At 55.7% G+C, this 24,354-nt stretch overlaps 1 protein-coding gene across 2 annotated transcripts; it reads left to right on the forward strand.

Annotated features, from left to right (window-relative positions):
- Window positions 1-15,624: 15,624 nt before the first annotated feature.
- Window positions 15,625-23,909, forward strand: LOC131573436 (cdc42 effector protein 1-like). Of its 2 annotated transcripts, none has more exons than XM_058827401.1 (3): window positions 15,625-16,023; window positions 19,531-20,418; window positions 21,425-23,909. In XM_058827401.1, exons 2-3 carry the CDS (start codon window positions 19,974-19,976, stop codon window positions 22,222-22,224), a joined length of 1,245 nt encoding a protein of 414 aa, XP_058683384.1. In that variant the 5' UTR covers window positions 15,625-16,023; window positions 19,531-19,973; the 3' UTR covers window positions 22,225-23,909. The 2 variants fall into 2 exon arrangements, with proteins under 2 accessions (XP_058683384.1, XP_058683385.1); XM_058827402.1 differs by lacking the exon at window positions 15,625-16,023 and adding an exon at window positions 17,286-17,429.
- Window positions 23,910-24,354: the final 445 nt, after the last annotated feature.

Genomic DNA, 24,354 nt, shown 5'->3' on the forward strand with positions numbered 1-24,354 from the left:
CTCAGAGCCATGGTGAACCTTCTCCATTAAGTCCTACAGGCTGTGATGGATCAGGTATGCATAATGTGCTCTTTCTCCAGCTATGGATGGATCAACTCAAACAGTTATCTATTTTCACTCAAGAAATGAAGTCTGCTTCCCAGGCCAGCACAAATCCTTTTAGCTGTCAAGGCAAAGCACAGCAAAGTTCTCCTGAAACTTAGAAGCCATTTCTCCTCCAACCAGTGCATGGTTACCTGCTGCTCTGGTGCTAGCATTAAGTCCAGCTTTGGTAGCCCAGGCACACAAACATCCCCAGGGGCAGGGCAGAAATTCAAGTTCCACGGGGGAAGGAAATGTCCTAGTCTTTTTTCCTTTTCTTTGGAAATTTGGGGGTGGAGTTCTGTTGGGTTTTGTTTTTTTTCTTTCTCGTGGTGCAAATGACATCATGCTATTGCAGACTGACAGCCAGCACAACAAGGAGGATGTCTAAGAGAGCTATGCAGAAGTTAATCCTCCAAATACAAACACAGGAGGCTTGGGGTCTGATGGATGAAAGATAGCAGGAACAGAGAATTGCTGACACCACGAAAGATTCCCGAGTGTCTCATTTTCTGCACCAAGGAGTTGAGAAGCCTAAATACAAATACAGATATGTATTGTTCTAGGTTGACTAAAAATAGTGTTTCTTGCAGAAACTGAACTCTCGTTTGAGACTTGCCACATCGACACAAGTATGCTGGAGGGGGACGCAGCAGCAGGCCACAGAAGTTGAGCTGTTCCAAACTCCACGGCAGATTTATCCCTTTTCTCCGAGAAACTCAAGCCGGCTGCGCAAACCTCCACCAGCTTCTCGACAGGCAGGCTCGGCAGGGAGGGAAAGGGCGAGGGGAGGGAGAGAAGGAAAGGGGAGGGGTGGGCAGAAGGTTCCAGAGGCGGTAGCCCTGCTCCCGCCCGGGGTACCCCCCTCCCGCGGCGGGCGGAGGGAGCGCTTCCCTTTCGCCGGTCTGAAGGCGCTCCTCGAGAAATGCCGAGCCGGAGGCCATTCCTGAGGAGGCGGCTGGGGAAGAGGATAAGAAGCGCAGACATCCCCCACCACCACCACCACTCCCGAGCCAGTGCGAAACTCAGGTCCCGGGGCGATGCGGACGAGCAGCCGCCGGCTCCGGGACAGCGGGGGCCGAGCGGGGCTCCCCCGGCGCCGGGAGCCCGCTGCGGGCCGGGGCTCGCCCCTTACCTGCCATCCCCGCTCCGCTCCGCGCTCCGCCGCGCCGCCCCGGCAGGTGTGTCTGAAGCGCCCTCCCCAGCCCGCCGCGCTTTCCCACCCTCTTTCCCTGCCTCCCTCCCTCCCTCGCTCTCTTTCCCTCCCTCGTCCAGCCGGCTGGAAAGAAGCCGGCAACCCCTCGGGCTATGGAGAGCGTAGCTCTGCCCACCTCCGGGGGTCGCGGGGGCAGATCCCCCTCGGCCACTCCCTGTTTCTGAGAGCCTCCGGCTGCTGCCCACCTGGGCGAGCAGGGGAAGGGTTTTTCTCTGCGTGTGTCCTGTCCTTCAAACTCGCCTCGGTCCCTAGCCCCGGGATAGAGCTGCTCCCCGGAAGGATGTGGCTCGCCAGCCACTTCTCTCCCAAAACGCACCCGACAGACCGGTGGGGGAAGGAGGGTGCCCACTTTGTCCAGGACCCTGCCCGGGCAGGATGGATGTCTCCTCCTTGCCAAGGCACAGCCCCATCCCGCCCCCCACCCCCACCCCCCCCCACACACTCTGCTGCAAATAAGAGATTCATAAGAAGAGCCTTCCTTTGGTTCCAGGGCCGCAGAAATTGTAGCCAGGCCACCCAAGTTGTAGGCCTGGTTCTGGAAGGTGAGGGGATCCAAGCAAGGGGAAAAAATTGAGAGTGCTGGAAAGATGCCTGATCCAGGCCAAGAAGAGATCCCACAGGCTAGATTTTGGCCCCAGTCCTCAGCTGTGTCTGTGGGTGGAACTGGGTGTGGAGACACCCCAGGGCAGTGTGATGGAGATGTACTCCAGGGCATGCAGGAGCTTGCAACCTGGGCCTGACCCAGCCCTGAGTTGCCCAGGCCAGGAGTGGATACTGGGAAGCCCTCATCTGGTCCAAGTGGCCACAGCAATCACAGGAGTGGACCTCTGTGTCCACACAGCATCCCAAAGAGTTTGCAGAGTACCCTCCACACCTGCCATGTACTCAGTTGCCCAAATCTGTGCACACCACTGGACAAAGAGGGCTCTGGGAGAGATGGAACTGGACACCAACATCAAGCCTCCCCCTTCAAGGCTAAGATGTTTTTCACTTTCTGTAGCAACCCCATTCCACTCTCGTTTCATCACTCTCAGCTGTGTCAAACCTCAATAGCCAGGCTATGCAGCACAGGCTCTGTACAAGAAATTCCCGATGCATTATCAAGCTCACAAGAAATGGGAGTTCCCTGATTCTCCCCAGCCTTGGAGTCAGCCCACGGGGTAGCCCAGAGTACTGCTGTGCACCTCTCCAGGGCTCTGAACTCAACATGAAGGATGCATTGCTCCTGCCCCTGCCAACTCACTCAGAAAAGGGAGGTGCCTTTAGCACCCCACCACTGCCACTTCTAGACCCCACCTCTGCAAGGAAACCTTCCTCTCCTCATACACATAAGTGAAGAAGCAGATATATGAGCTGGGCCACCCTTTCCTAAAGAATTCTGCTGCACCCAAACTGAACATCTTCATTTGTTTCTCGGCCAGGGCCAGTGGCAGGGCTCCTGCACCAGTTTCAGTAAGGTGATTTGAGGGAAGGGAGGCTTTCACGAGACCCTTTCCCCATGCTGCTATGTTCTTTTCAAGATCAAGCACAACCACCACCTGGGAACTGAGAGTGCATCTGTGTGATGCACAGAGCACACAGCCTTTTTGTTGCAAAATACACACAGATATCGAGCAAACACCAGGCACGTGCATGCACGTGGGGCTTTCAACAAACTGCCCTTGGACGGCATCCATCCCAACAGGCCCTGCTTGACACCCTGAGCACATGAATTTGTTGTTGACTCACCCTCCCTGGGAGGGGTCCCAACAGCCCCCTGCCCACCCTTGTAAGCACAGCTCCCACACAGAGGGCACATGGTGACCCAAGACCACCTGCAGCAGGGCACAGCTCTGTCTCCAGCCCTTACCTCCAGCCAGAGGCATCCAGCTGAGTGATGAAAAGCAAGTACAAGCAAGGCTGCCTGCTGGGAACCAAGTCATGTTCTGACTCAGGCCATGTCAATTTTTGCCTCCTAGTTATTCTCTTGAAAACAGCTCAGGTCTGTCTCTTTCCCTCTCTAGTGAAAAGATTTCCTGAGCTGGATATTATGTGGTGATAGAAGATAAGATCTTCACAATCCTGATAAAAGTCCCAAAGCAAGAGTTGGTTTCTCTCATTCACACAGAGACCAACTCAAGGCTGATGACAAAGAAATCCTCTCCCTCCACCCACCCTGACCCCACGGGCAGTGGCTGCAGTGCTTTGTGACTCAGAGCACTCAGACATCAGACAGAGCAGGTCCCACATCAAGAACAGCCAAAGAAATACCTTCACCCTAGGTTGCCCACGGAAGAGTCTCAGACACCCAAGTCCAGGGAAAAATAAATAATTCAATAATTGACAGGTACTGCAATAAGGGCAGGTCCTTGGACTGACTAAGTGACTAATTTCCTTAATTTTTTTCCAAGCTCCATTACCTGTTCTCCTTCATGGAGAGTCTCTGAGCTTGCCTACTCCACAAGCAAGAAGACCACCCTTAGCTCTGGGCTGGGTAACTGATCCCAGCAGCTCCTGAGAGGAGCAATACATTCCATCCTTGTTTTTTGGCCAGGGTGTGGAGGCACAGTGATGCAAAGCTTATGCTTTGGAGGGAAGCTGCAGCTGTATAAGACAACCCCAGTTTGCTGGAGATACATAGTCCCACCAGACTGTACGTGCTTAAAGCCTGGTGCTACATTTCCAAAACAGCTTTTCCAGTAGCACTTGCTGGCACACTTCAGTTCACACTAGGAATGACACCGGAGTGTTTGGGTGGGTTTTTTTTTTTTTTCTGTTGTTCTTGTATTGTTGGTTTGGTTTGTTGTTTTGGGTTTGGTTTTTTTTCAAATCCTAACCAAAATAGTTGCATTGGTAAAACTTTCCAAACCACACGGGCTCACACAGGAAATCAGTAACAAGCAGATGGTGAGCCACGTGTCCTTTCCACCACCAGATGAGAGGCTTAGCACACACGGCCCAGAGAGTGTGGCAGGCTGCTTGGTTTTCTGCAGGACCTTGAAGTGTGGGGTGACCGATGGCACTGAGAGGCCAGAGGGATCCCTCCAAGGCAAGTGAGCCCGTGCTGTGGAGAGCTGGGCTAGATATGCCTCAGCACTGCATTGTTTGCCCCTGCCTAGAAATAGCTTTAGGAAAGTCTGAGGCGGGGCAGGAATTCAATAAATTCCTGATTATGTGGCTAAAATGCCATTGGTACAAAGCTCAAGCTGTGGTTACAGATGGTGAGCTGGGTGCTCTGTAAAGCTTTGCCCTGTGTTTTGGGAAGAACAGTAAATTTACAAAGCTGAAACTGCCTACCCACATAGTGTCCAGTATGTGAGCCAGTCAGAACATCTTCAGCAATATATTTCTTACTTCATCCTTCTGTTTTTGGGGGTTTTTTTTCTTCCCCAATGAAAATAAGCTATTCTTCTTGCAGCCTGGTGATTTGCAGAGATTTACAGCATCCATTGAAGTTTTAGGGGGGAGGTTTGCTAAGGTCTCCAGGGTGATCGCCCAAGTCAGGTTGAGGAAGCGAGTTTGAAATAATTCTCCTAATAATAAAAACTTCCACCCTGCAGTAGCTGTCCCAACACGATTTGGTGTCATGAAAAAACACTGCAGTTTCTGTTCCTGTGTGGAACAAAACAAATGCCAAAAACACAAAAGAGCTTGTGACACAGAATTACCAACTCCAGCCTGATCTAATTGGCTCATACGCTGCTTCACACTGGATTAGTTAACACACACAGAAAAAAAAACAACCCTTTTCTTAATGACACTCATCAAACTCAGTGTTTATATTAACAGCCTTCGCAAGGACTTTGTCTACCTGCTCTTTTGCCTGACACATTTAACAGCAGACGTAAGACGGCTGCAGCACACTGACAGTGGTTTATTCCCTCCACACCAGTGGCTGCACAGGGGAGGAGGAATGAGGTCCCCCCTCAAAAACCGAGGGCCTTTTATAGCAGGAAGGAAATGCGTGTATCTATGTGCAGATAGCAAAACAAGCAAATATTTCCTTCAGCATTCCTCCCCCTCACCACATGAACACACCCATTGCCTGGAGCTACAAGAGGCAAAAGCATGTGGGAGCCTTTTGGTAAGGCATTGGCAAGAAATCTGCCTCCTCATTAGGGCACCAGAGGTGTGCAGGGTCACAAGGAAGACCTGAACTAGAGCAGAATGACAGGATTAGAGCCACTGGGATGAGCTTTCTCGCTCCAGCTGCCTCTGGCAAAGGGGCTCCACCTCAGCAGTTGCTTTATTCTTAAGCCGTTATCCCAGTGGGATTAGTCCCAGCTCTTTGCCCCTCTCTCTCCAGGATATAAACCAATCAAGGGTCCATCTCGCTGGTCATTGTGAATCCAGTCTGGTTGGTCACCCTTTGCGAGAGGACCATTAAAGTCTGCCCTCGGCTGCACAAGAAGGGTCTGAACAGTGACAGCACAGAAGTTACAGTGAATACAGGGGAGCAGTCTGCTCTCCTCAGATATGACCCACTCTGTCTAGAAACTGGGAATGAATTCAGCTCTCCAACAAAGGATCCATCTTTGTGTTTTACTGGTGTGTGTGCAAGCAGAATTTGTTTCTCAGGGAGAAGAACCACATGGACTGAGGGTGTACTCATAAAGAATGGGTACCTGCTTGCAGAAGAAAACAAATTACTGTCGAAGAGGAGAGGGGGTGGGGAATGGAGCCTAGAGAAGGAACAAGCCCAATGGCATTTCAAGTGTAGCAAGCAGCAGCTTACCAAACCCAGCCCGTTTGCCTTAGTGCCTCCTTGCACGCCAAGGCTGCAGCCACCAGAGGTCAATGTGACCACATGAACCTCACCCAGCTGCTGGGTGCTGCACCCCTTTGAAACTGGGACGTCAAACACAAGTATGAAATAGTGTTTTCCACCTCTTAGGACACAACTTTGGGACAGATTCGCATGTAAACCAACACTCAAAGCATTAATCACAATAGGACCTCAGCATTATCTGGGGAAAAAAAGAGCTTGGGAATGATAATCTCTCTAGTTTGCATCCTGCAAGTCCTCTGAATTGAGACTCTTACTTGGCTGTGGACCCCACAAGTGCTCCTGACACCCCAAGCATGTCTCAGTCCTGCTGGTTTCAGTGTCACTCAGGTATTCTCACCAATCCCAGCCTTGGTAGCAGGAAAGGGGTAGAAATGGGCAATCTGTCCTTCCCCGAGTCTCATTTCTGCTTTCTGGGGATATAGGTCTGTCATAGTGAATGAGGTCTGCCCCAGAACCAGGCTGGCTGCATAAAACAAGTAGCTGACCTGCAGCCAGAGAAAGGCAAATGGGTTAAACGAGGCAGGGTCATCAGTCTGAGTTAGAATTCAGAGAGGGATGATGAGACTGCAGAACCAAAATCAATATGTCTAGATAGCTTTGTAACGGCCAGCCATTCCTCTGCATTCCCACATGCACCAGTTCTCCTCTCTATCTCCCCTAAGTCCTCCCCTAGACCTCCTCAAACAGACACCAAGAAGCCCTTTCCATCCTGGCCTCCCAACCCCTTCATCACCTGTGTGGACACCCACCTAGTTAGAGCAAACAAAACACTCCTATTCCACCTCCAGCAGAGTCCCAGCCTTGTGGGATGAACAGGTTTCCCCAGACAGTACACATCATCTTCTCCAAGAAGACTCCACTGCACTGCAGGATCACCAGTGACCCCCTCCAGAAGGCCAGCTGCCCAGACCAAGCATGTTCCCACCATCTCCCAGGAACTTAGGATGGGAGCAAAGAGGGAGCAAAGAAGGACCAAGAGGCAAACCTTGGCTTGTCTTTGCAAGGCAGATGAAGGCAAAGACACTGAGACAGTGAGAAGAACCGGCTCAGATGTCATCAAAAAGATGAACAAACTGTCTGTAAGCAGTTTGAATTCAGAGGAACAAATTGTCACCAAGACATCAGCTGCTTAGCTGGGAGCTCTGCTCACCCCACTTCAGAAATACTCTGTATGCTTCAGCAGGAGGAAAGGATAGAACACACCACTTCCATTTTCCCTTACTCTTCTCTGATGTGATCCAAGTCCTGTATGGCTCCTCTCCTGAGCTGGTACATAAAGATGCCCCAGGGTGTTCGGCTGGCAGAGTCCCTGAGTCACTGTCAGGCTGGGCCTGGTCAGATACAGATGGAGGAGAGGCAGGAGGGATGATACAATCCCGCAAGACTCACACTAAACACGTGCCATATCAGGGAAAGGCACAGGTCAGGACTATATCAGGACCTTTTCCTCTGGGCTGGAGAGCAAACCAGTCCAGGACATGAACAGGGAAAAGAGCTGAGCACATGCTAAGAGGACAAAGTCCCTGTACAGAGGGCAGAGAACAGCCCAAGCACTACCATCACTTGTAACACTGCTCCAGAGCCATAGGGTGTCACCACCCCACCAACCAGCCTCCTGGGGAAGGAGGTGGTTGGGCAAGGCCAAAATGCTGAGGGTCGGCCTGGCCACCCCTGGGAAGGGTATGGGGAGCTAAAGGCTGTGCCTGTTCCTGCCCCACAGACCTGCCAGGGTTCCTGTGGGGCCCTTCCCAAGACCTTTCATGGAATGGCTTTAAAATGACAGAGAGCAGGTTTAGATAAGATACAGAAAGAAATTCTTAATTATCAGGATGGTGAGGTTGCCCAGAAATAGTGGATGCTCCATCCCTGGAAGTGTTCAAGGCCAGGCTGGATGGGGCTCTCAGCAACCTGGTCTCGTGGAAGGTGTCCCTGCCCTTGTCAAGGGGGTAGGAACTGGATAAACTTTGAGGTCCCTTCCAATCCAAACACTTTTATTATTCAGTGATTCCATGACCTATGCTGTTCCCAGCTATTCTTATCCTAGAGATGCTGCACTGAGCCAGCCTGTGGGACTGCAAAGGGGCTGTGACTCCCATCTGCTCCTGGTAATGCTGCCTAATGGTGTGTCCTCTAGGGCATCCACCAGAAGTGGCACAGAGCGCCCCTCAACCCACACTCAGCATGAGCCAAGGACTCCAAACCAAAGCTGAGATGGGACAAATTTGGTGCAGATGTGGCCTAAGCCAGGGCAGTATGGTGCTAGAGGTGAAGAAAAGAGCATGGCATCTTGGACCTCATTTCCTGCTCCACATACCACCACGGCCACACCAGATGCCCTGCAGGATGTGACCCTAGATAACATGGGAGGTCTCCAGCCCTTCTGGTGGCTATATGGGATCTGTTCTGGAGCCATCATGACTGAACCAGCACCCTCTCCTAAACACTGCTCCATGCCTGGCGTTCCCAGTGCTCCCCATTCCTCTGTCCCAAAGCCAAAATACCCAGCTACCTCATTGTCTTGGCCTGAGTGAGTCTTTGCCCTTTAGACCATCCCAGAGAGACCAGCATCAGCCAGAGACAACCATGGGAGGAATCAAAGCCTGGCATGCAGCAGGAGCTGTCCCTCACTTCCCAGGAAACTAACCACAGTCTCTCCCTTAGAGCTTCACAAGGCCCCATAATGCAATCCTAGCCCTGCCTGGAGCTGGATGACCATTTCCCCTGCAAAGAAGTCACACCCTGCCACATAGATGGAATCCCTCGGCTAAGAGTCGCAGACAGTCGCTTACTGGAGCCCGCCCAAGAGCAGTGAGCTTTCCAAGTCCTTTCCCTTTCTTGGGGGTCTGGTAGTCACATAAACAGGAAGAGCCTGGCCCTCCCCCTCCCCCTTGCAGGGCTCTGTCTCCCTCCCCTGCTCTGCGGCGGGCGCCGGCGTGATGCAAGCCCCAGCGCTGGGCTGCCTGTCCCCTCGGGAGGAGCTGCCGGCTGGCCCCTGACCTCCCGGCTCCGCATTTCCTGTGGCAGCCGAGGAGGGGGACCAGACAAGGCCCCTTCTTCCAGACGCTGGGGCTGGGCGTAAAGGGGCCTCTACGGGCCAGCCTGCGGGGGAAAAGGAAAGGTCGTGGCGGTCCTTTGCCTGCGGCGGCCCGAGGTCGGAGGAGGCAAAGATGCCAGCAGCCCCGGTGGAGGTGGGAGCACGGCTGGGACACAGGCGGCCAGCCTAAATGACAGGGCGAGGGCCATGCTCCCGCCCCAGCCCTGTAGCCAGCTCTCCAAACCCTTCTTTATCTCCTGGCATTTATTTTTAAAAGCTTTGTGGCCTTCTCTCCCAAAACCAAAGTCAGCCACACCAGGTCTGGGCTGCTGCCCAGGAGGGAGCAGAGCCGGTGCCTGCAGGAGAAGGGTGCAGCTGCAGAGCCCAGCACTGTTAACCCTCAGCAAGCTAAACCCAGCTGCAGGAATAGGAGCCCGTCCTAAAATTAAAAAGCTGGACTGTTGCCTAGGAGGGTGTTACCCCTTTCCCCCAGGTCCTTCTAGGAAAGACTAAGCTGAGACAGGCACCCTGCACTCCTCCACACATCTCCCATGGGTCATGACAAGGACTGAGATCTGCAGAGGGAACCAGGAAGAAGGACAGAGCCTTGCTGAAGGCGTTCAGTTTAAGAGGCATATCCCTGTCTCTGGGGTCCCCATCCATGCTTGGGCTCTGCGCAAGCCCTAGGATGCTGGCCCAGGATGCTGGCCACATGTGATGCCCGCTCTTCACTACCTGGCAAGAGGTGCCGGATGCCTGGGGGTAGAGCGGGGAGGAGGGATGGCATTCCAGATGGAAACCTCTGGTATGCCTCTGCACTGATCTCCACTCTGCCCTGGAATGTGCCGGCCAGCAGCATGTGGGAAAGTGGAGGCAGCAGAGACCTTGGATGTGTCAGCTCCCCGGCTGAGTAAACAAGAGGAGCCCTGGCAAGCATTCAGCCCCAAGTATCCAAGACCTTGAAAAAAGGGGGCTGGAAACAGGGAAATTCTTCTGTCCCCTTCTTGATTAATCTTTGCAAAATATGTCCTAACATCTCCCCTAACTCAGATGCTAACACCATCTCCTCGTATCCCTAGCAAGTGTGGAGAAGAGTGGGGAGAGACTCTCCCCGTGGAGTTTCCAGCACCATGCTGTTAGATCTAACATCCAGGAGAGACACTGCCTCAAAAGGAGGGTCTGGAGAAAAAAGAGGTAGGATAAAAGGATTTATCACCCTCCCACCATGCACACATATCCATGCCCCTTGGCAGTCTCCCAGACAGCGGGGAGCACAGAGCATGGAGGGAGCTTCCACCAATAATGGCATTGCCTCGGGGAGCACAGTGACAGCTGGGACAGAAGCACAGTACAGCTCCCAGATAAATACCTTCCCAACCCCACCTGGGGACATTCACACAGCAGGGTGCAAGCTCCAGCCACACTCCTGGTTTCAGAGGCTCAAGGGAGGGCGACAGTGCATTCCCCAGTGCTGGTTGGAAACGTGTCCCCACCATTCTTCAGGTTGGCAGCATTGCCTCCCTGGTCTCCTCTGTAAAGTGCACCCGCTGTGAGTCAGCCCCTCATCCCCTCTGCACCCGAGCACAGGAACCTGGGGAAGAGCGGTGGGCTGGGGAAGGTCCCCCTAAATCCCACCATGGTCTCCTGGTGGCTGAACTCCTCCTGCAGCAGTGGCGCTAGGAGGCTGTGCCTTCTGGCCACCATCCCGTGTCCCCTATCGCTCCTCGGCAGGCGCAGACTCCCGGAGAATGAGCCATTGTTCCCCAGCCCTACAGCCTCTTCCTGTCCCTGTAGGGCTGTGTGACAAACAAAAGCAGAGCCAGACGCCATGGGGAGGAGGCTGGATCTGCTCCCCTCCTCCAGATCCCGCAGCAACCCCACAGGCAGGCAGACGGATGCCCGCCTTGGGGGAATGGGCAGGGACACCCCTATTTTTAGCTGCTTCTGCATCCCCACCCCCTTCCTTCCGTGGGCCAAAAATACATGGGCTGGATGGACAGGCAAAATCATTAGGATAAAAGAGCTGTCCAGGCCTTGTGTCCAACCACTCCCCTGGCTTTCACCTCTTCCCTTTGACCAGAACGGGTTCCCCAAGCATGGTCTCCCACTGCCAACATGGATGACTTATCTCTTCATCCCCATTTCCTCTCTCTGTACACTGTACCTTTCCTCCTCACCCCCTCATGCCACTCTCCCTCTGCTCTATGGATGCATCTCCCATTCCTTAATGGTCCTCTCTCCCATGCCATACCAGCCCTGGGGGCTTACTCCCTTCCCTTGAAATCCCCCAGCTCCTCCTTTCCCCAAAACACCTTTCTGCACCTCCTCATGCAATTCATTTCCAAAAGGCTCTTTCCTCCCAAAGGCCCAGAGTTTCCCACTCACCCCCCATCCCTTCCTTCCCCTCTGCACCCCTCCTGCCCTCACCATCTCCTCCTTTCTCTCCCCATCCCAGCTGCCTCCAGGCTGCACAGGCTTTAAACTCCCGTAGATGTGCTCCCCCTCCTTGTCCTGCCAAAGGAACATATTTGAGGAAGGGCAAAAAGACTCATAGATCCCCCTGCACACAGAGAGCTCCAAGCACCAAATTTCTACTTAAGCCCTCCCCTCAGTCCCTCCTGCACTGACTTTTACAAGGTCTGTGAAAAAGAACTGGAGAATCAAGTGTGGGGTTGTTCTGGGGAGATGTAGTCTACATACATAAATATATATTTTTATATTTACATCTTCTTTCCTAGTATGTGGAATCACAGAAGTGTTTCCAGGCCACAGGCAGCTGGATTCTTGGATTACTTCTGGTTTATGCAACATCCTCCCTCTCCCTCCCAGCTATGTCCCAAACCCCCCCCCCTCCTTCCCTCTCCTCTGTGCCATGTAAAACTCAGAGGGAGAGCATAGATCAGGGTCTGTCCTGGGGTCTGTCCCTCCATCCTCACACCCAACAACACCCACTGCTGCCCCACAGCACCCCACATCCCTGGCCAGCAGACAGGACTAGCATATCAGGAGGAAGCTGGGGAGTGTGGGGGGAGGAGGAAAGATGAAAATATTTGGGATAGGAGGAGATGGGCAGAGGGAGGGAGGCAGCCCGCCAGCAAGCCTGGGAACTCATCCGTGCCTCCTCCTGGGCTTTGGCAAACCCAGAGGCTTTGAGTTCCCAGCCCTGCTCCCAGGGGAAAAGCACACACTCCCCCCTTTGCAAATCCCACAAGCAGGACGTGGTCAGTCCCATTCCTTCAGCCTCCCACTGCTCCAGGGGAGGGGAGGAGTTGGTGGAGAAATTAGAAATTTGGGTGTTTACAGGGTTATCCACGCCACTTCTAGCATGAGTGGGTCTAACCCAATGCTGCTGCTTGCCTGGTGGTGCTCACCACAATCCCCCCTCTTTCCCTCCCCAGTGCAACACAGGGATTCGGGGAACCAGAGAGCTCCAGCCCCTTTCCCTGGTTATCTCAGAGGCAACAGGCACCATCTGGCCGAGCACATGTCTGGGGGTTCAGCCACAGGAGAAACTGCTCCAGTGGAGAAACTATAGGGGCATGAGGGATCCAGTGCCTACAAAGCCAGAGCTGGCATCAGACCAGGGGTACTCTTGGCAAGACGCTGGGTGCTTACACCTACCCCTTGCCCCAGGGTGTCACCTCCTGCCACCACTCTGGCTTGCTCACCCTAAAACCGGCTTTGCCTTCAGCCCATCCCCAGGGCAGCGAGACATGGACTGGAGGCAGCACCAAGAGCCATGGGCTGGGAGCAGGGAGGAGGGATCTGACAGCAGCAGGGTGAGGTGGGGCTAGATGAGGCCATGCCAGGTGGGGCAAGGGAGCTCTCTGCACCCCATTGTGGCAGGGTTCTGTCCCCCACCCCACTGCTGGCCCTAATCCCCATACTCATGTGGTACATGCCCTCATGGCCCCAAGAGAAGAATGGAAACATCTGGAAGTCACCTGCAAACGAGCAGCACTTTCAGTTAATGAGGAAATATGAGCCGGAGACCCTGGGCAGCAACAGGATATCTGCGTCTTGTGCACTGAGCAAGGCACCCCCTTCCCATTGAGCCCCCTGCCTGCCCTCCTTCTTCAGGAAGTTTCCAGCACTGTTGTGCTCTTGGAGCTCCATCCCTGGAAATTTCTTAGGGAAGGAGGGCAGGTGGGAAGGCAGCAAACTGAAATGGAAGGGAATATAAACCCAGGGGTGAGCACCCCATCACAAGCTGGGATGCCCTCATCACCTTCCCACGCACTGGGGAAAGAGAGTAGGAGGATTTTTCTTTACTGGAGGGGAGTCCTGTATCAGCCTCCTTCAGGCATTGGGTCTGCGAACAGGAGGCACTGCAAAGTGAGATAGGATGAAGGACTGAGCACCAGGAAGTGTGGGGCAGAGACCTCAGCCCCTCCACATCTGTCCATTCCTCTCTCCCTCCCCATCACACTCAGTCAGTCACCCACAAGACCTCAATCCCGTGTTGGAGGGATGAGTGCTGAGGAGATGAGGGGATGCAATTTGCACAGCCCTGTCTTTGATGTTGCGGTAGTCAAAGCAAATCCTCATCTAGGAAAGCTGCTGGGCCACTTTTCTGCTCCGTGATAAGCCCAGTGGCCGGTCTCTCTGTAATGGTGAGACTGGTACTGCTGCCTGGGGCTTAGGGTTACAGATGGGATGAAAGGTTGGGGTGACTGAAGGTAAATGAGGTGGGAGGGGTCCAGGCATAAGCTCCTGCCCAGGGCACCCATGGGTGACACAGTGACTGCAGCACTGTCCAGCCTCACAGCCACCTCTCATTTATCAGCCAAGGGGAATAAATAGGCTGAGAAGCAGGATTGTATGGATTGACTTTCCAAGTGTATGAAAGAAGGGGGTGTAACCAAGCAGCCAGAGGCCAGGATGAGTACTGAGACCCAGAGCTGGCACATACCCTGACCCTGGAGATCTCCAAAGCACTTCAGTGCTAGACCTAGAAGTACAAAAACCAGAGCTTGGCTGGCATGGCCACAAGTTCACAGGTTTGGGGAAGGACGCTGAAGAGAAGGCATTTCCAGATGCTCTCCTGGACATGAAGCCCATCCTGGCCCGGAGCACAGAGATGCTTGGAGTAGGAGCAAGGAGAAGGAAGCAGTGGAGAGCTGACTGCCCTGCAAGAAGCAGAACGTGGCCCCTATCCCATCTGGAAAAGATTTGTTCTGCATTCCCCAGTGGAGGTGGCTGCCGTCGCCCAGGCTCTGCTTCCTGACGCAGCCTCTGCTGCAGGGCACAGGGATGGGGGTGAGGGAGAGCCCCTCAGGCAGGGTGGAGGGAAAGGCCCTGGCAGGCCATGCAGAGGGAGGACACCCAAAGAAAGGGTCTTTTCCTGCCTCTCCCAGCACCCCCATTAGCTTCCACTGAGCGGGACCTAGGGGAAGGAATGCCTACCATACCTCTGGCAAGCCGGGAGGATGCATGTCATGATTTCTCCTCCCTCCCTCACTGATGGCAGAGCTCATCTCCCATCAGAGCTAAGCTTCCATGTTCCTCCGAGTGACAGAGCCACTTAAAGTACCACCAACATGCACATACGGTCTTAATTCCTAATGGAGAAAACTTCCACAAGAAGGCAAAAACTCCAGCTTCCATTTTGCAGAAGAGAAGCCAGAGAATGGTGCCAAACCCTACCACTACTACTTAGCAAACCTCTGAGCAATAAGGTGCTCCTGCCTGGGCGCCCCAGCACAAGCCACCCGAACCCAGTGAACGGCCAGGCTCCATTTTGACATCTCCTTGGCAGACATCTTGTCATCCCTTCAGCCAAGCCCTGCTTAACCCCAACAAGTCTTGTCTCGCCTTCACCAGCAGAGACACCTCCCTTCTCCTCAACAGGGCCCTGAATAGGTACTTTTATGTGGCCAAGTGGTCCCCAGCAGAGCCACCAAGCCAAGCCTGAAGGCCATGAGGGTCACCAAAGGCACTGATGATGCTACACCCACCAGCAGGCTGCCCCTCATTGGCATTGATAAAGTCTTCTGCCCTGTGACCATCAAGGGATAATACACGATGCCAGAGGCATGTGGTGTCCCATGTGTGGGCAGAAAGTCTTCATGGTGCCACCAAAGAGCACCTCCTTGCATTTATCTGCTGCCACCCCCTCACCCTGGTCTGACACACTGTCGCTGGTATGACGCTTGTCCTGATGCCCTGACACTTGTCCTGACCCTGTAACAAACACCAGCCTGGCCCACGTGGCCGTCAGGGAGGCTCTCATCCTGCTAATGCCCATCCCAATGCCACCTACAGGTCCTGGAATGACCACCCACTCGCAGACCCCAGTCCTGACTGGCAGTGCTACACCACTGGGAGTTTCCTATACAATGTGGGATCAGGGGACCCTGTGTGATACCCGCGGGGTCACACACACACACAGGCTTCAAACCCCTGTCCTTTGGCCTGCAGCCAGGCTCCTCTAACCGGGTTAGACAGCAACCTGGCCTTCCCCCTTCCCCCAAACCCACTGAAGCAGGCACCCGGGAGCGGGAGCAGCCAATGCCGGCGGACGGGAAATGGCACTGGGGAAGCGGGGAGGAGGAGGGGAGCGGTAGAGAAGTTCCTGAAGTTTTCTGTCCTGGATAGTTGGAATAAATCTCATTTTCTCTGCTCTCCTTGCCGAGTCGAGGATTGGCTCAGCGCTGCTGCAGCCCGCCCTCCTCCTTCCCACGTCCCCTCCCCGGCAGCTTCGCTCCCTCTCTCCCGTGGCATCAGGGCGTCAGCCTGCGGGAGCCAGCCTGGGGGGACAGCCGTGGGAAAAGGAGGGGGACGCTGGCTCCCCTTTGTCCCCCACGCCATCCCGGAGCACAGCACCAGTAACCCTCGGAACAAGTTACAGGGGCCTGCGGAGAGTGTCTCGCAACTTTTCGTCTGGAGGAGCGGGGAAAAAATAATAACCCTGGTTCGGAAGAGGTAAATCCTGAAAGTTTTGATTAATCAGTTTGTAGAGCTGGCGGCAGGGGGGTGTCGGGACTAGAAGGAAAAGGGCGGAGAGGGTGTTTGGAAAGGGGAGAAGCGGGAGGGGTGGCAAGGCGATAGAGACGGGAAGGATGGTAAAAAAGAAAGGGAGCAGAAGGCAGGAATGCAACAGGAAACTGGGAGTGAGGAGAGGGGACACAGGACAAGAGGGAGAGGCGGGAAGGAAAGGGAGTGAGAAGAGGGTCCCACGGATGGGGAAAGGCAGGAGGACGCTTGTCTCCCAAACCTTGCTCTGGATACCCCTCAAAGCCCCACAGGCTCTTGGCACTTCAATTTTGGGGGTAGGGAGGAAGAAAGGGAGCACTTTTCTCACAAGTGAGCAGGGAAGGGATGGCTGGAAACTGCCCATCTCCATAGCTCCGGCCTCCTCTATGTCCCAGCATGTCTGCTTGGAAAAATACCCTTGTTATACAGAGATATCACTATGTGTATATATAGCAGCCAGCAGCACAGGAGTCAGATTTAGGCGTCTGCCTACCGCCCGGCACTGCTCCAGGAAAGCTGAAAGAGGCCCAACCCAGCCAGCCAAGCCCCTTTCCCCCTTCCCCAAAAGCCTGTCCCTGCTGGCTTTCCTCATCCCAAAGCAGTCACCCAGTAGGGGAACTGTGCCTCCCTTCCTTCGGGGAAAGGGAGGTTTTTCATCACTCAGGAAGGCTGGGAAAGCCTTCCTGGCCACCCACAGCCATTTCCACCCTCTCTTCCTGCTGTTGAGACCACCCCAAGTTTCTCACCCTCTTTTGCAGTATGTCCCCTTTGGGGGAGGGAAGAGGCTGCTTGCAGCAGCTCTATCCAACTAAACATCTGGATTATTTCCCCCCCTCCTTTTCTGGTTTCCGCTCTTCCCAGCAAGCAGAACAGCTCTGGCCATTCCCAGCTAGTGGAAAACCAGTGGTAACCAGCTGAACTCGGGGGGAAACGGGGGAGGCCAGGCTGGGAGCAGGAGGAGGTGCTGGCAGTGGGTCTTTGAAGGCAGGGGGCTTCCCAGAGGAGGCAAGAAGGGAGCCAGAGAGAGTATGCCAGGGAGAGGGAGGTCGTGGTGGACTGTGGGCTTGCTGTGCCAGGAACTGGCGAACACGGGGGGCTGCCAGATGGAGGTGGTGGCACGTGGACAGAGAGGTGGCCAGGCAGAGGGGTCCCTTTGGCCAGTGGAGGAAAGGACAGCACAGAGGTCAGCCTTTGCCCACAGAATCACGAGTTTCCCTGGCGTGGAGGAGTCGTTTCGGGTGAAGGGGAGGGCTCAAAGGGGCAGGGAGCCACACCAGGGGCAGAAGGAAAGAAGGGAAAGGGGGAGATTGGAAGGAGGAAAAGCCCAACAGGCCTGCCAGAAACCTGCCATCCAGGTAGGGTTGGGCACCAGCTGCTTCACTCCCTCCCTCCCTCTTCCCAGCGCTTGCTGCCTGCCAGCAGGCAAGGAGAGCCAGAGGCCAGGAGCTGCTGGCTGGCTTCCCTGTGGTGACCAAGAGACAAGGAAGGAGAAACCCTTTTCTCCACCCCACTCCCTCAGTATTTGTCCAGATAGAGAACAAGGGGATGCTCTCCTCCCACTTTTCCCCTTTTTCCCCACTGTCCCTGCCTTTTCCTTGCCTCCCCGCCCCATCCCAATGTCCCCCACAGGGGTGTGCAGGGCAGCTATGTTGTGTGGGGGACCTGGGGTGGGGTAGGAAGGTCCCCCCTCAGAGTAGCCCTGGCTGGTGCAGCACATGCTAAAGGGGACAGTCCCTACTTTGAGTTTATCAGGGGCTACAGTGTGCAGAGGAAAGGGAAAACTTGAGTGCTGTAACTCACCTAATCCCCTCTCCCAGGGTCACTTGCTTTCCTGGAAGATCCTGGGGATAGCTCAAAAATATGGTTGCATCTCTCTCCCTGTGGTCCCAAGACCCCAGTTATGGTACAGGGACCACCCTAGTAGTTTCCTTTGCACTCCAGGAGAGCCCTGACCCAATGGTTATGGTTGGGCTTCCACCAGAGAAAGGAAATAGCTCCCCAGTTGTACCCTCACCCCAAATCTGCCACATGTCTGGTTTGTCCTGGCTGCAAAGCAGCACTGCATGGCCTCTTTGGGCAGGAGGAAGACATGAGCTGCATGAGCCAGGGAGCTGGGGGCCAGCAGGAACCCAACCTGCCACCATTCTGTCCCTGCCAACAGCCACTGCCACCCCAGGAGGCCACTGCCACCCTGGGGAGGCAGCCAATGGTGCTAGGCACTGCTGGGGGAGGTTTGTTTTCTCTTCCCTAGTCATTAACCCCTGGCAGATAAGAGGGGCCCCGGGTGAGCAAACAGGGCCAGGGCAAAGCAAAATGCATCTAGCCAGCCAGGAAAGCAATTTCTTATCCAGGACTGCCTTTCACCTGAGCCTTTGCCATCCTGGCACTGCCTGGCTGCTCCGAGGCGTTGCACGGACAAGCAGGAGAGGCAGGGAACGTGGCAGGGGAAGCCATGCAGCAGTGGGGGTCCCAGCACATGGAGATCAAGAGATGTGAAGCTCCTGCGTCACCTCTTGGCACGCTGTCCTCCCCAGCCAGCCCTGCTGGAGGGACACAGCTCTGTCCTGACGCCAGAGCCACAGAGCTGAGCCCAGGGAAGGATACATCCCCAGCTGGCTGCCCAGGCCACTGACACTCTGAGATGCCCCACAACCAAACCCTCTCCTCTCCCCAGCCCACCGTCTCCCACTCGCTGTGCGCACCAACAGGGGATCTGCTGATCTGAGAGTCCTCCCCACTGACTGGGGAGGTCATCACCCTGCCCTGCATCCAGCTGCTGCTTCCTGCCTGCCCCTCAGTGCCTCAGGGATCTGCCTGAGTGCAGGGACCCACCCCACTTTCTCCTCCAGCTCAGGCAATCACCTCCCTTGCCATGCCTCAGTTTCCCCTGCCTGCAAAGCAGCTGCCCTCCTCACACTGCCGACTCCCTGCTCCTCCAGCATGTCTGCCCAGCACCCAGGGACCCAGCCAGTGAAGGACAAACAAAGCAATATACAAATATTGCATTTTTGCTTCCCACCACTCCTCCCTGAGAAGCACATGGGCCCCAGGCCTCACCCTCTCCTCAAGGGTTCATCTGAATAGCAAAAAAGGAGGGAGAGGTTTGTCGCCCCAGGAGCTGGGGCAGCCAAGCAGGGCACTGCTCTGGGAGGAGGTTCTGCCTCGGAGGGAAATCCTCAGCCTGTGTTGCGGCGTGGGTCTGGCAAAGCTGCTTTGCAGACAGGAAACTAAGGCACACTGAGGTAGGTCAGCAAGGTGAGGGAGAGCACATGTTTTTTTGGAGGAAAGCCTTTTTCTACCTCGCCAAGAGAAGGGCCGGGTAAGGGGGCAGCCAGTAGCAACCTCGCCACTGCCTTATGCACTGCCTTTAACCTCCTCAGGCAGTTCTGTGGATACAGCCAATGGGATTGGGAAAATCCTCTCCAAGGGTTTCAGTGTTCCTCTTGCCTTGTTTAGGTGGCCAACAAGGGGACCAGTGCTCTTGCCCTGCCAGTCTACCCCAAGCTCTCTTCGTTGCCTGCTGCCCCATCCGTGACTGGCTCCCACTCACCCAGCACCAGCAGAAGACGGTGGATTAACCTCTAAGTCCACGACCAGACACAGCTTCCAGCGACATCTGCAGAACAGGGGGTGACCCAGACAGCCCCTGGGGACATCTCTGTGCCACCACTGACCTCAGCACTGAGGACGTGCCCTCTGAGGGTGATTTCATGAGCGCGACGTAGTGCAGGGAAGGAGGAAACCTGCCGAAAGCCAGAGTGACACGAGCTGTTACCCCAGGAACATCGGAGCACAAGCAATGGGGAGGCTGGGGATGTGACAGACCACCCCAGTGCTGGAAGCCTGGTGAGGGCTGATTTTTGGAGCTTTTTCAAAGGCAGGGTGAAGGGTGCAACAACATGAGCCTGGGGAAGCTGCCGGTGCTCAGCTGGGTGTCAGGCTCCCATGGCAAGCGGCGGCTGAAGTCGGAGTTGACGCCAGACATGATCAGCCCGCCGCTGGGCGACTTCCGGCACACCATGCATGTGGGGCGCGGCGGGGACGTCTTTGGGGACACCTCTTTCCTTAGCAACCACGGCGGGGCTGACACAGCCAAACCCAACAACTTCTTTGCCCGGACACTGCGGCACGTCCGCCGGGCGCCGCTGAAGAGACGGGGCAGTGGGGGCCAGGCGGGGGCCTCGCCCGAGCCCCCAGCCATCTCACCCATCATCAAGAACGCCGTCTCCCTGCCACAGCTCAACGAGGGGATGTATGACGGAGGCGGCGGCAGTCGGGGCTTGACCAGCAAGTTCTCCTTCAAAAGTGCCTCCAACAGCTTCTCCAAAACACACCAGGCCTACGGTGAGTGAAGCAGAGGCTGGCGCCCAGTCACTGAGCATCCTCTGGGGCCCTTCTCCATTGCTCCGTGCCTCAGTTTGTCCCAGTGAGGGGCTTAGGGTTTTAAGGAGAGATGGCATATTTAAGACTGCCCAGTCTTGATAATCCCTCCAAGTTCTGAACCATGATCCTTGCTCCTGCTTTTGGAGATTCTCCTCCCAGGGTGTCCCTCAAAGTGGGGCAGGGATTGTTTCTCTGTTTCTCCCCCTTTCCCATAGCCACACACAGCTGGCAGCCTGTGTGGAGCAGCTGTGAGGGAGCACCCCCCATCTACCCTCGGCCCTACACCTTTCACTTGAGCGGCCTCCCTGAGGAAGCCAAAAAGGTGCTGGGACAGTGAAGCAGTTCCCACTTCAAGGTTGTGAGGTCAAGGGGACCCACAGCATGGCCTTCCCCACCTCCACACAAATGCTCTAACCCTCTACCTAGCTGTGCCAACCTCTGTATCTCCATGTCCTGCTCCCGAGGGATTCCATCCCCCCCTTCTCCATGCATGTCCACATCCCTCCCTGCCAGCCAGGGTGCCCTTTGGGGAAGGACTGTGGGAAGGATGGGACAGGCCATCTGTGTGGCTCCTCTCCAGCCTCACAGCACTGGGCTGTGCTCAGCTTTTCCCCAGGGAGGGAGGTCTGGAGCAGAAGGTCTCAGGGTGGATCTGGGGTGCCTGCAGGGGCCAGGGGAGGTGGCCAGGCTCAGAGGGAAAGGCAGGCTGAGGCAATGCTGCCATCTCCTGGTCTCACCTGCCTGGCTCAGCCCCCACTGCCATCTTACCGAGCCCAGAGCCCACCTGGAGACCCTCTGCTGTAACTCTGGGCTTCAGAGATGTCCCCAGAGACACTGACCTGTCCTGTAGAGGCCAGTGCCACCGACGGGAGCATGACCTGAGCCACTTCGGCAGTGTCCCTTTTTCCCTGCAGAAGTAAGTCAGGCTTCCTCCCTTGCCTCACCAGCCATACCTTCTGCCTCACAGGGCTGGAGTCCGGATTTTGTACCATCCCTCGTGTCCCTCGCTTGGAAAAGGCCCAAGAGAGCACGCATCCTGGGGAAGATGAGCTGGATCGCTCCGACTCCCTGCTGTCCTTCCGCCTAGACCTGGGGCCCTCCCTGATGAGCGAGCTCCTCCAGGTGATGAGCTTCTCTGAAACCAATGGGAACGAGGTGGGGGAGGATGGCCCACACTTCCTGTGTGAAGAGGAGACCAAGGACAGGGTCCCTCCAGCAGTGCATGCGTCCCACAAAGAGGACAAGGCAGCATCCAGCTTCTGGGACCACTCCAGGCAGAGCAACCTGTCAGGGGCCAGCTCGCTGCCGGGTCTGTCAGTCCATGCCAATGGAGAGGCACGCACCATCGAAGGCGCTGGAGCGAACTCTGTCTGGGCTTCCGGGCCAGGGGCGGCGCCCAGAGGGTCCCCGTGGCAGGCCCACTGGAACGACTGCACCATTGAGGCTGGAGAATTTGACCGAGCAGCCCAGGTCCTGGCCCGCCATTACGGTGGGACCAGCACCCCACGGAGCTCGGAGAAGGGCGAGGGTCCCCGGCAGGCCCGGACACAGACCCTGTGGGAGAGCCCCAGCAGCAGCTTGTGGGGGTCACAGGTGACAAGGGAGAGCCGGTCCCCTGAGGCCAGCTGGAACCAAGGAGAGGAGGAGGAGGAGGAGAGCAAGCTCTCCAGCCTGCAGGAAAGCTGCAGCGGTGCCCGGGGGGGCCACAGCAGTTCCTTCGAGTATGCCGATGAGGAGGAGGAAGAGGACGATGAAGTCAAGGTGTGAACGGCCATCCCTCCCATCACAGGCCCCACCAGAGACACTGGTGCCAGGGTCTTTGCCCTCCTCCCTGTGCCCCACCCACTGGTGCCAGTGTCACCAGTAGACCCAGTGGGTCTCTCCTTGCCAAGTGGGGGCACTGGGCAGGCCGGGGAGGGCAGGAGGAGAGCCCGTCTCCTGGGGGGCTCTCTGGGGCTGGGCCAGGCTGCTGCAGAGGGCCAGTGGGCACCACACAGCCAGGCATAGCACCCCTTCTCCAGCCTCACGGCCATGATACATCAAAGGAACATTCCCATGTGCCAAAGGAACCCCAAATCCTTCCTACCCCATCCCATTCTCCCCAGTACCCCAGCATCCCACTCTCTCTCAGCCCTCAGCCTGGCTCCACCAACATGTCTGGGGACATACTCCATCCTCCCACTGATGTCCCCAGCCATCCCCTGCAATGGCATATGTTCTCCCCAGAGATATTCCCACTGATAGCTCTGGCACATAGGGGATGGGGTCTCCCCAGGTCCAGCTGGTGCAAGACCCTTCAGTATAGCACATCTATCAACATAGAAAGGTCAGCTGGGGTCCCAAGGGGCAGGCAAACCCCACAGAGCTGAGCTTTCTCTTTTCCCCTGCCCCCCCTCCTACCAAAAGCTGTGTGCTCAGTATTCGGGAGGTGAGAGCATGCACAGAAATAATGAGGAATCTTTCCACTTGCCTCCTGCTGCTGGGCATCACTTAGGACAGCTTCCTTCCTGACTCCTGCTCCTCTCAGCAACTGAGAGGGGAGAAACTTCTTGGCTGACTGGTGGCAAAGGCAAGTTTTCAGGTCACCAAATTCTGCAGTTCAGGCTCTAAAAACCCGTTCTTTTCCCCCTGCCTCAGAACAAGGAGGCTTCTCTGCAGCCACTTGGCTTGTGCCGCTATCCTCATGGTGGCAGCACAGTTTGTGTCTCCATCCTTGTCCCCCTCCCCATTCCCCACACACCCCCCTCTTTGCAGCGCGCCCCTTCCCAAGGGTAACGTGGCCCGTGGCTAATGTCCCTCTCTGAGTGGCCCTGGGTGACACAGCCACCCTGGAATGAGCTGCTCCCCACGCTGGCCCGTGTGCAAAGTGGCCCTCATAGAAGCGCCTTTGTGCCATGGTGTGGAGCCAACGTGCTCGGGGGCTGAGGTCACCGCAGGGACCCTCACAGGACCCCCCTTGTTCTCTGGGACAGGAGGGGGTGTGCAGTGGGAGGAGATGCTGGGCCATGGCTGCAGGACTCTGCTCCCACTCAGCTCGCCCGCCACCCGGCTGCTTTTGCTAGGAAGCTCTTCAGAGCAGGATAAAGAGCTCCAGGGTGTGCACATACCGCACGTGGAAGTGCTACTTGCAGCCAGGCCACCCAGGTTAAGGGCAAGCCCGTGTTCCCCAGCCTCCCCAAGGGGCTGCCTCTTGCCAGCCACCAGCAGCAAACCAGGGCAGGCACCAGCTTCAGGAAGTCCCCAGGTCTGGCCAGTGGCACCCAGCAGGATCAGCCTTATTCTCCCTTGCACCTTCCAGGGTGGGGACCTGGGCTCTCAGGATGAGCTCCCCTCTGCCCTCTGCTTTCCAGACCATAACACAAGACCAAAGACCTGTATCCGTGGAATTATCCTTTCTGCCTCCCCTCTGTATCCCATGCACTTATTATTGTCCTTATTAAAACAGTTTTGATACTAACTTCTCTGGTGCATCCCCTTGGCTGCTGTGACCTTTTTGTCTTTCTTGCTATGTTGGCTGGAGCCCCAGCCACCAAGCCCTCCATCTTGGGCAGTGAAGATGTGGAGAGAGAGGGCAGGGACCCTGCCACCTTGCCATGGCCCAGGCTCTCCGTAAGATGCTCTTCCACTCTGCTCTCCTCCCATGCAGCCTCAAGTGTCCCAATGTTTACTGTCACACATCAGTGTGACTTCAGGCTGGCAAGATACTTTTCAATTAGAGCAGCAGGATGTAATAACTGGGACTATTTGTAGTCCTGTGCAAAGAGGTACTGAGCCACGTAACTGAGCCCAAATCCCACTGCCTCCCCTGCCTCATATTCAATGAGTAGGATCCGCTGTGGAAATGTCAGAGTAATGGCCAACCTGACTGGAATGCACCAGCAGATAAGTGAGGTTAGG

Source organism: Poecile atricapillus, chromosome Z (genome assembly GCF_030490865.1).
Source record: "Poecile atricapillus isolate bPoeAtr1 chromosome Z, bPoeAtr1.hap1, whole genome shotgun sequence".
In the NCBI taxonomy this organism is placed as follows: Eukaryota; Metazoa; Chordata; class Aves; order Passeriformes; family Paridae; genus Poecile; species Poecile atricapillus.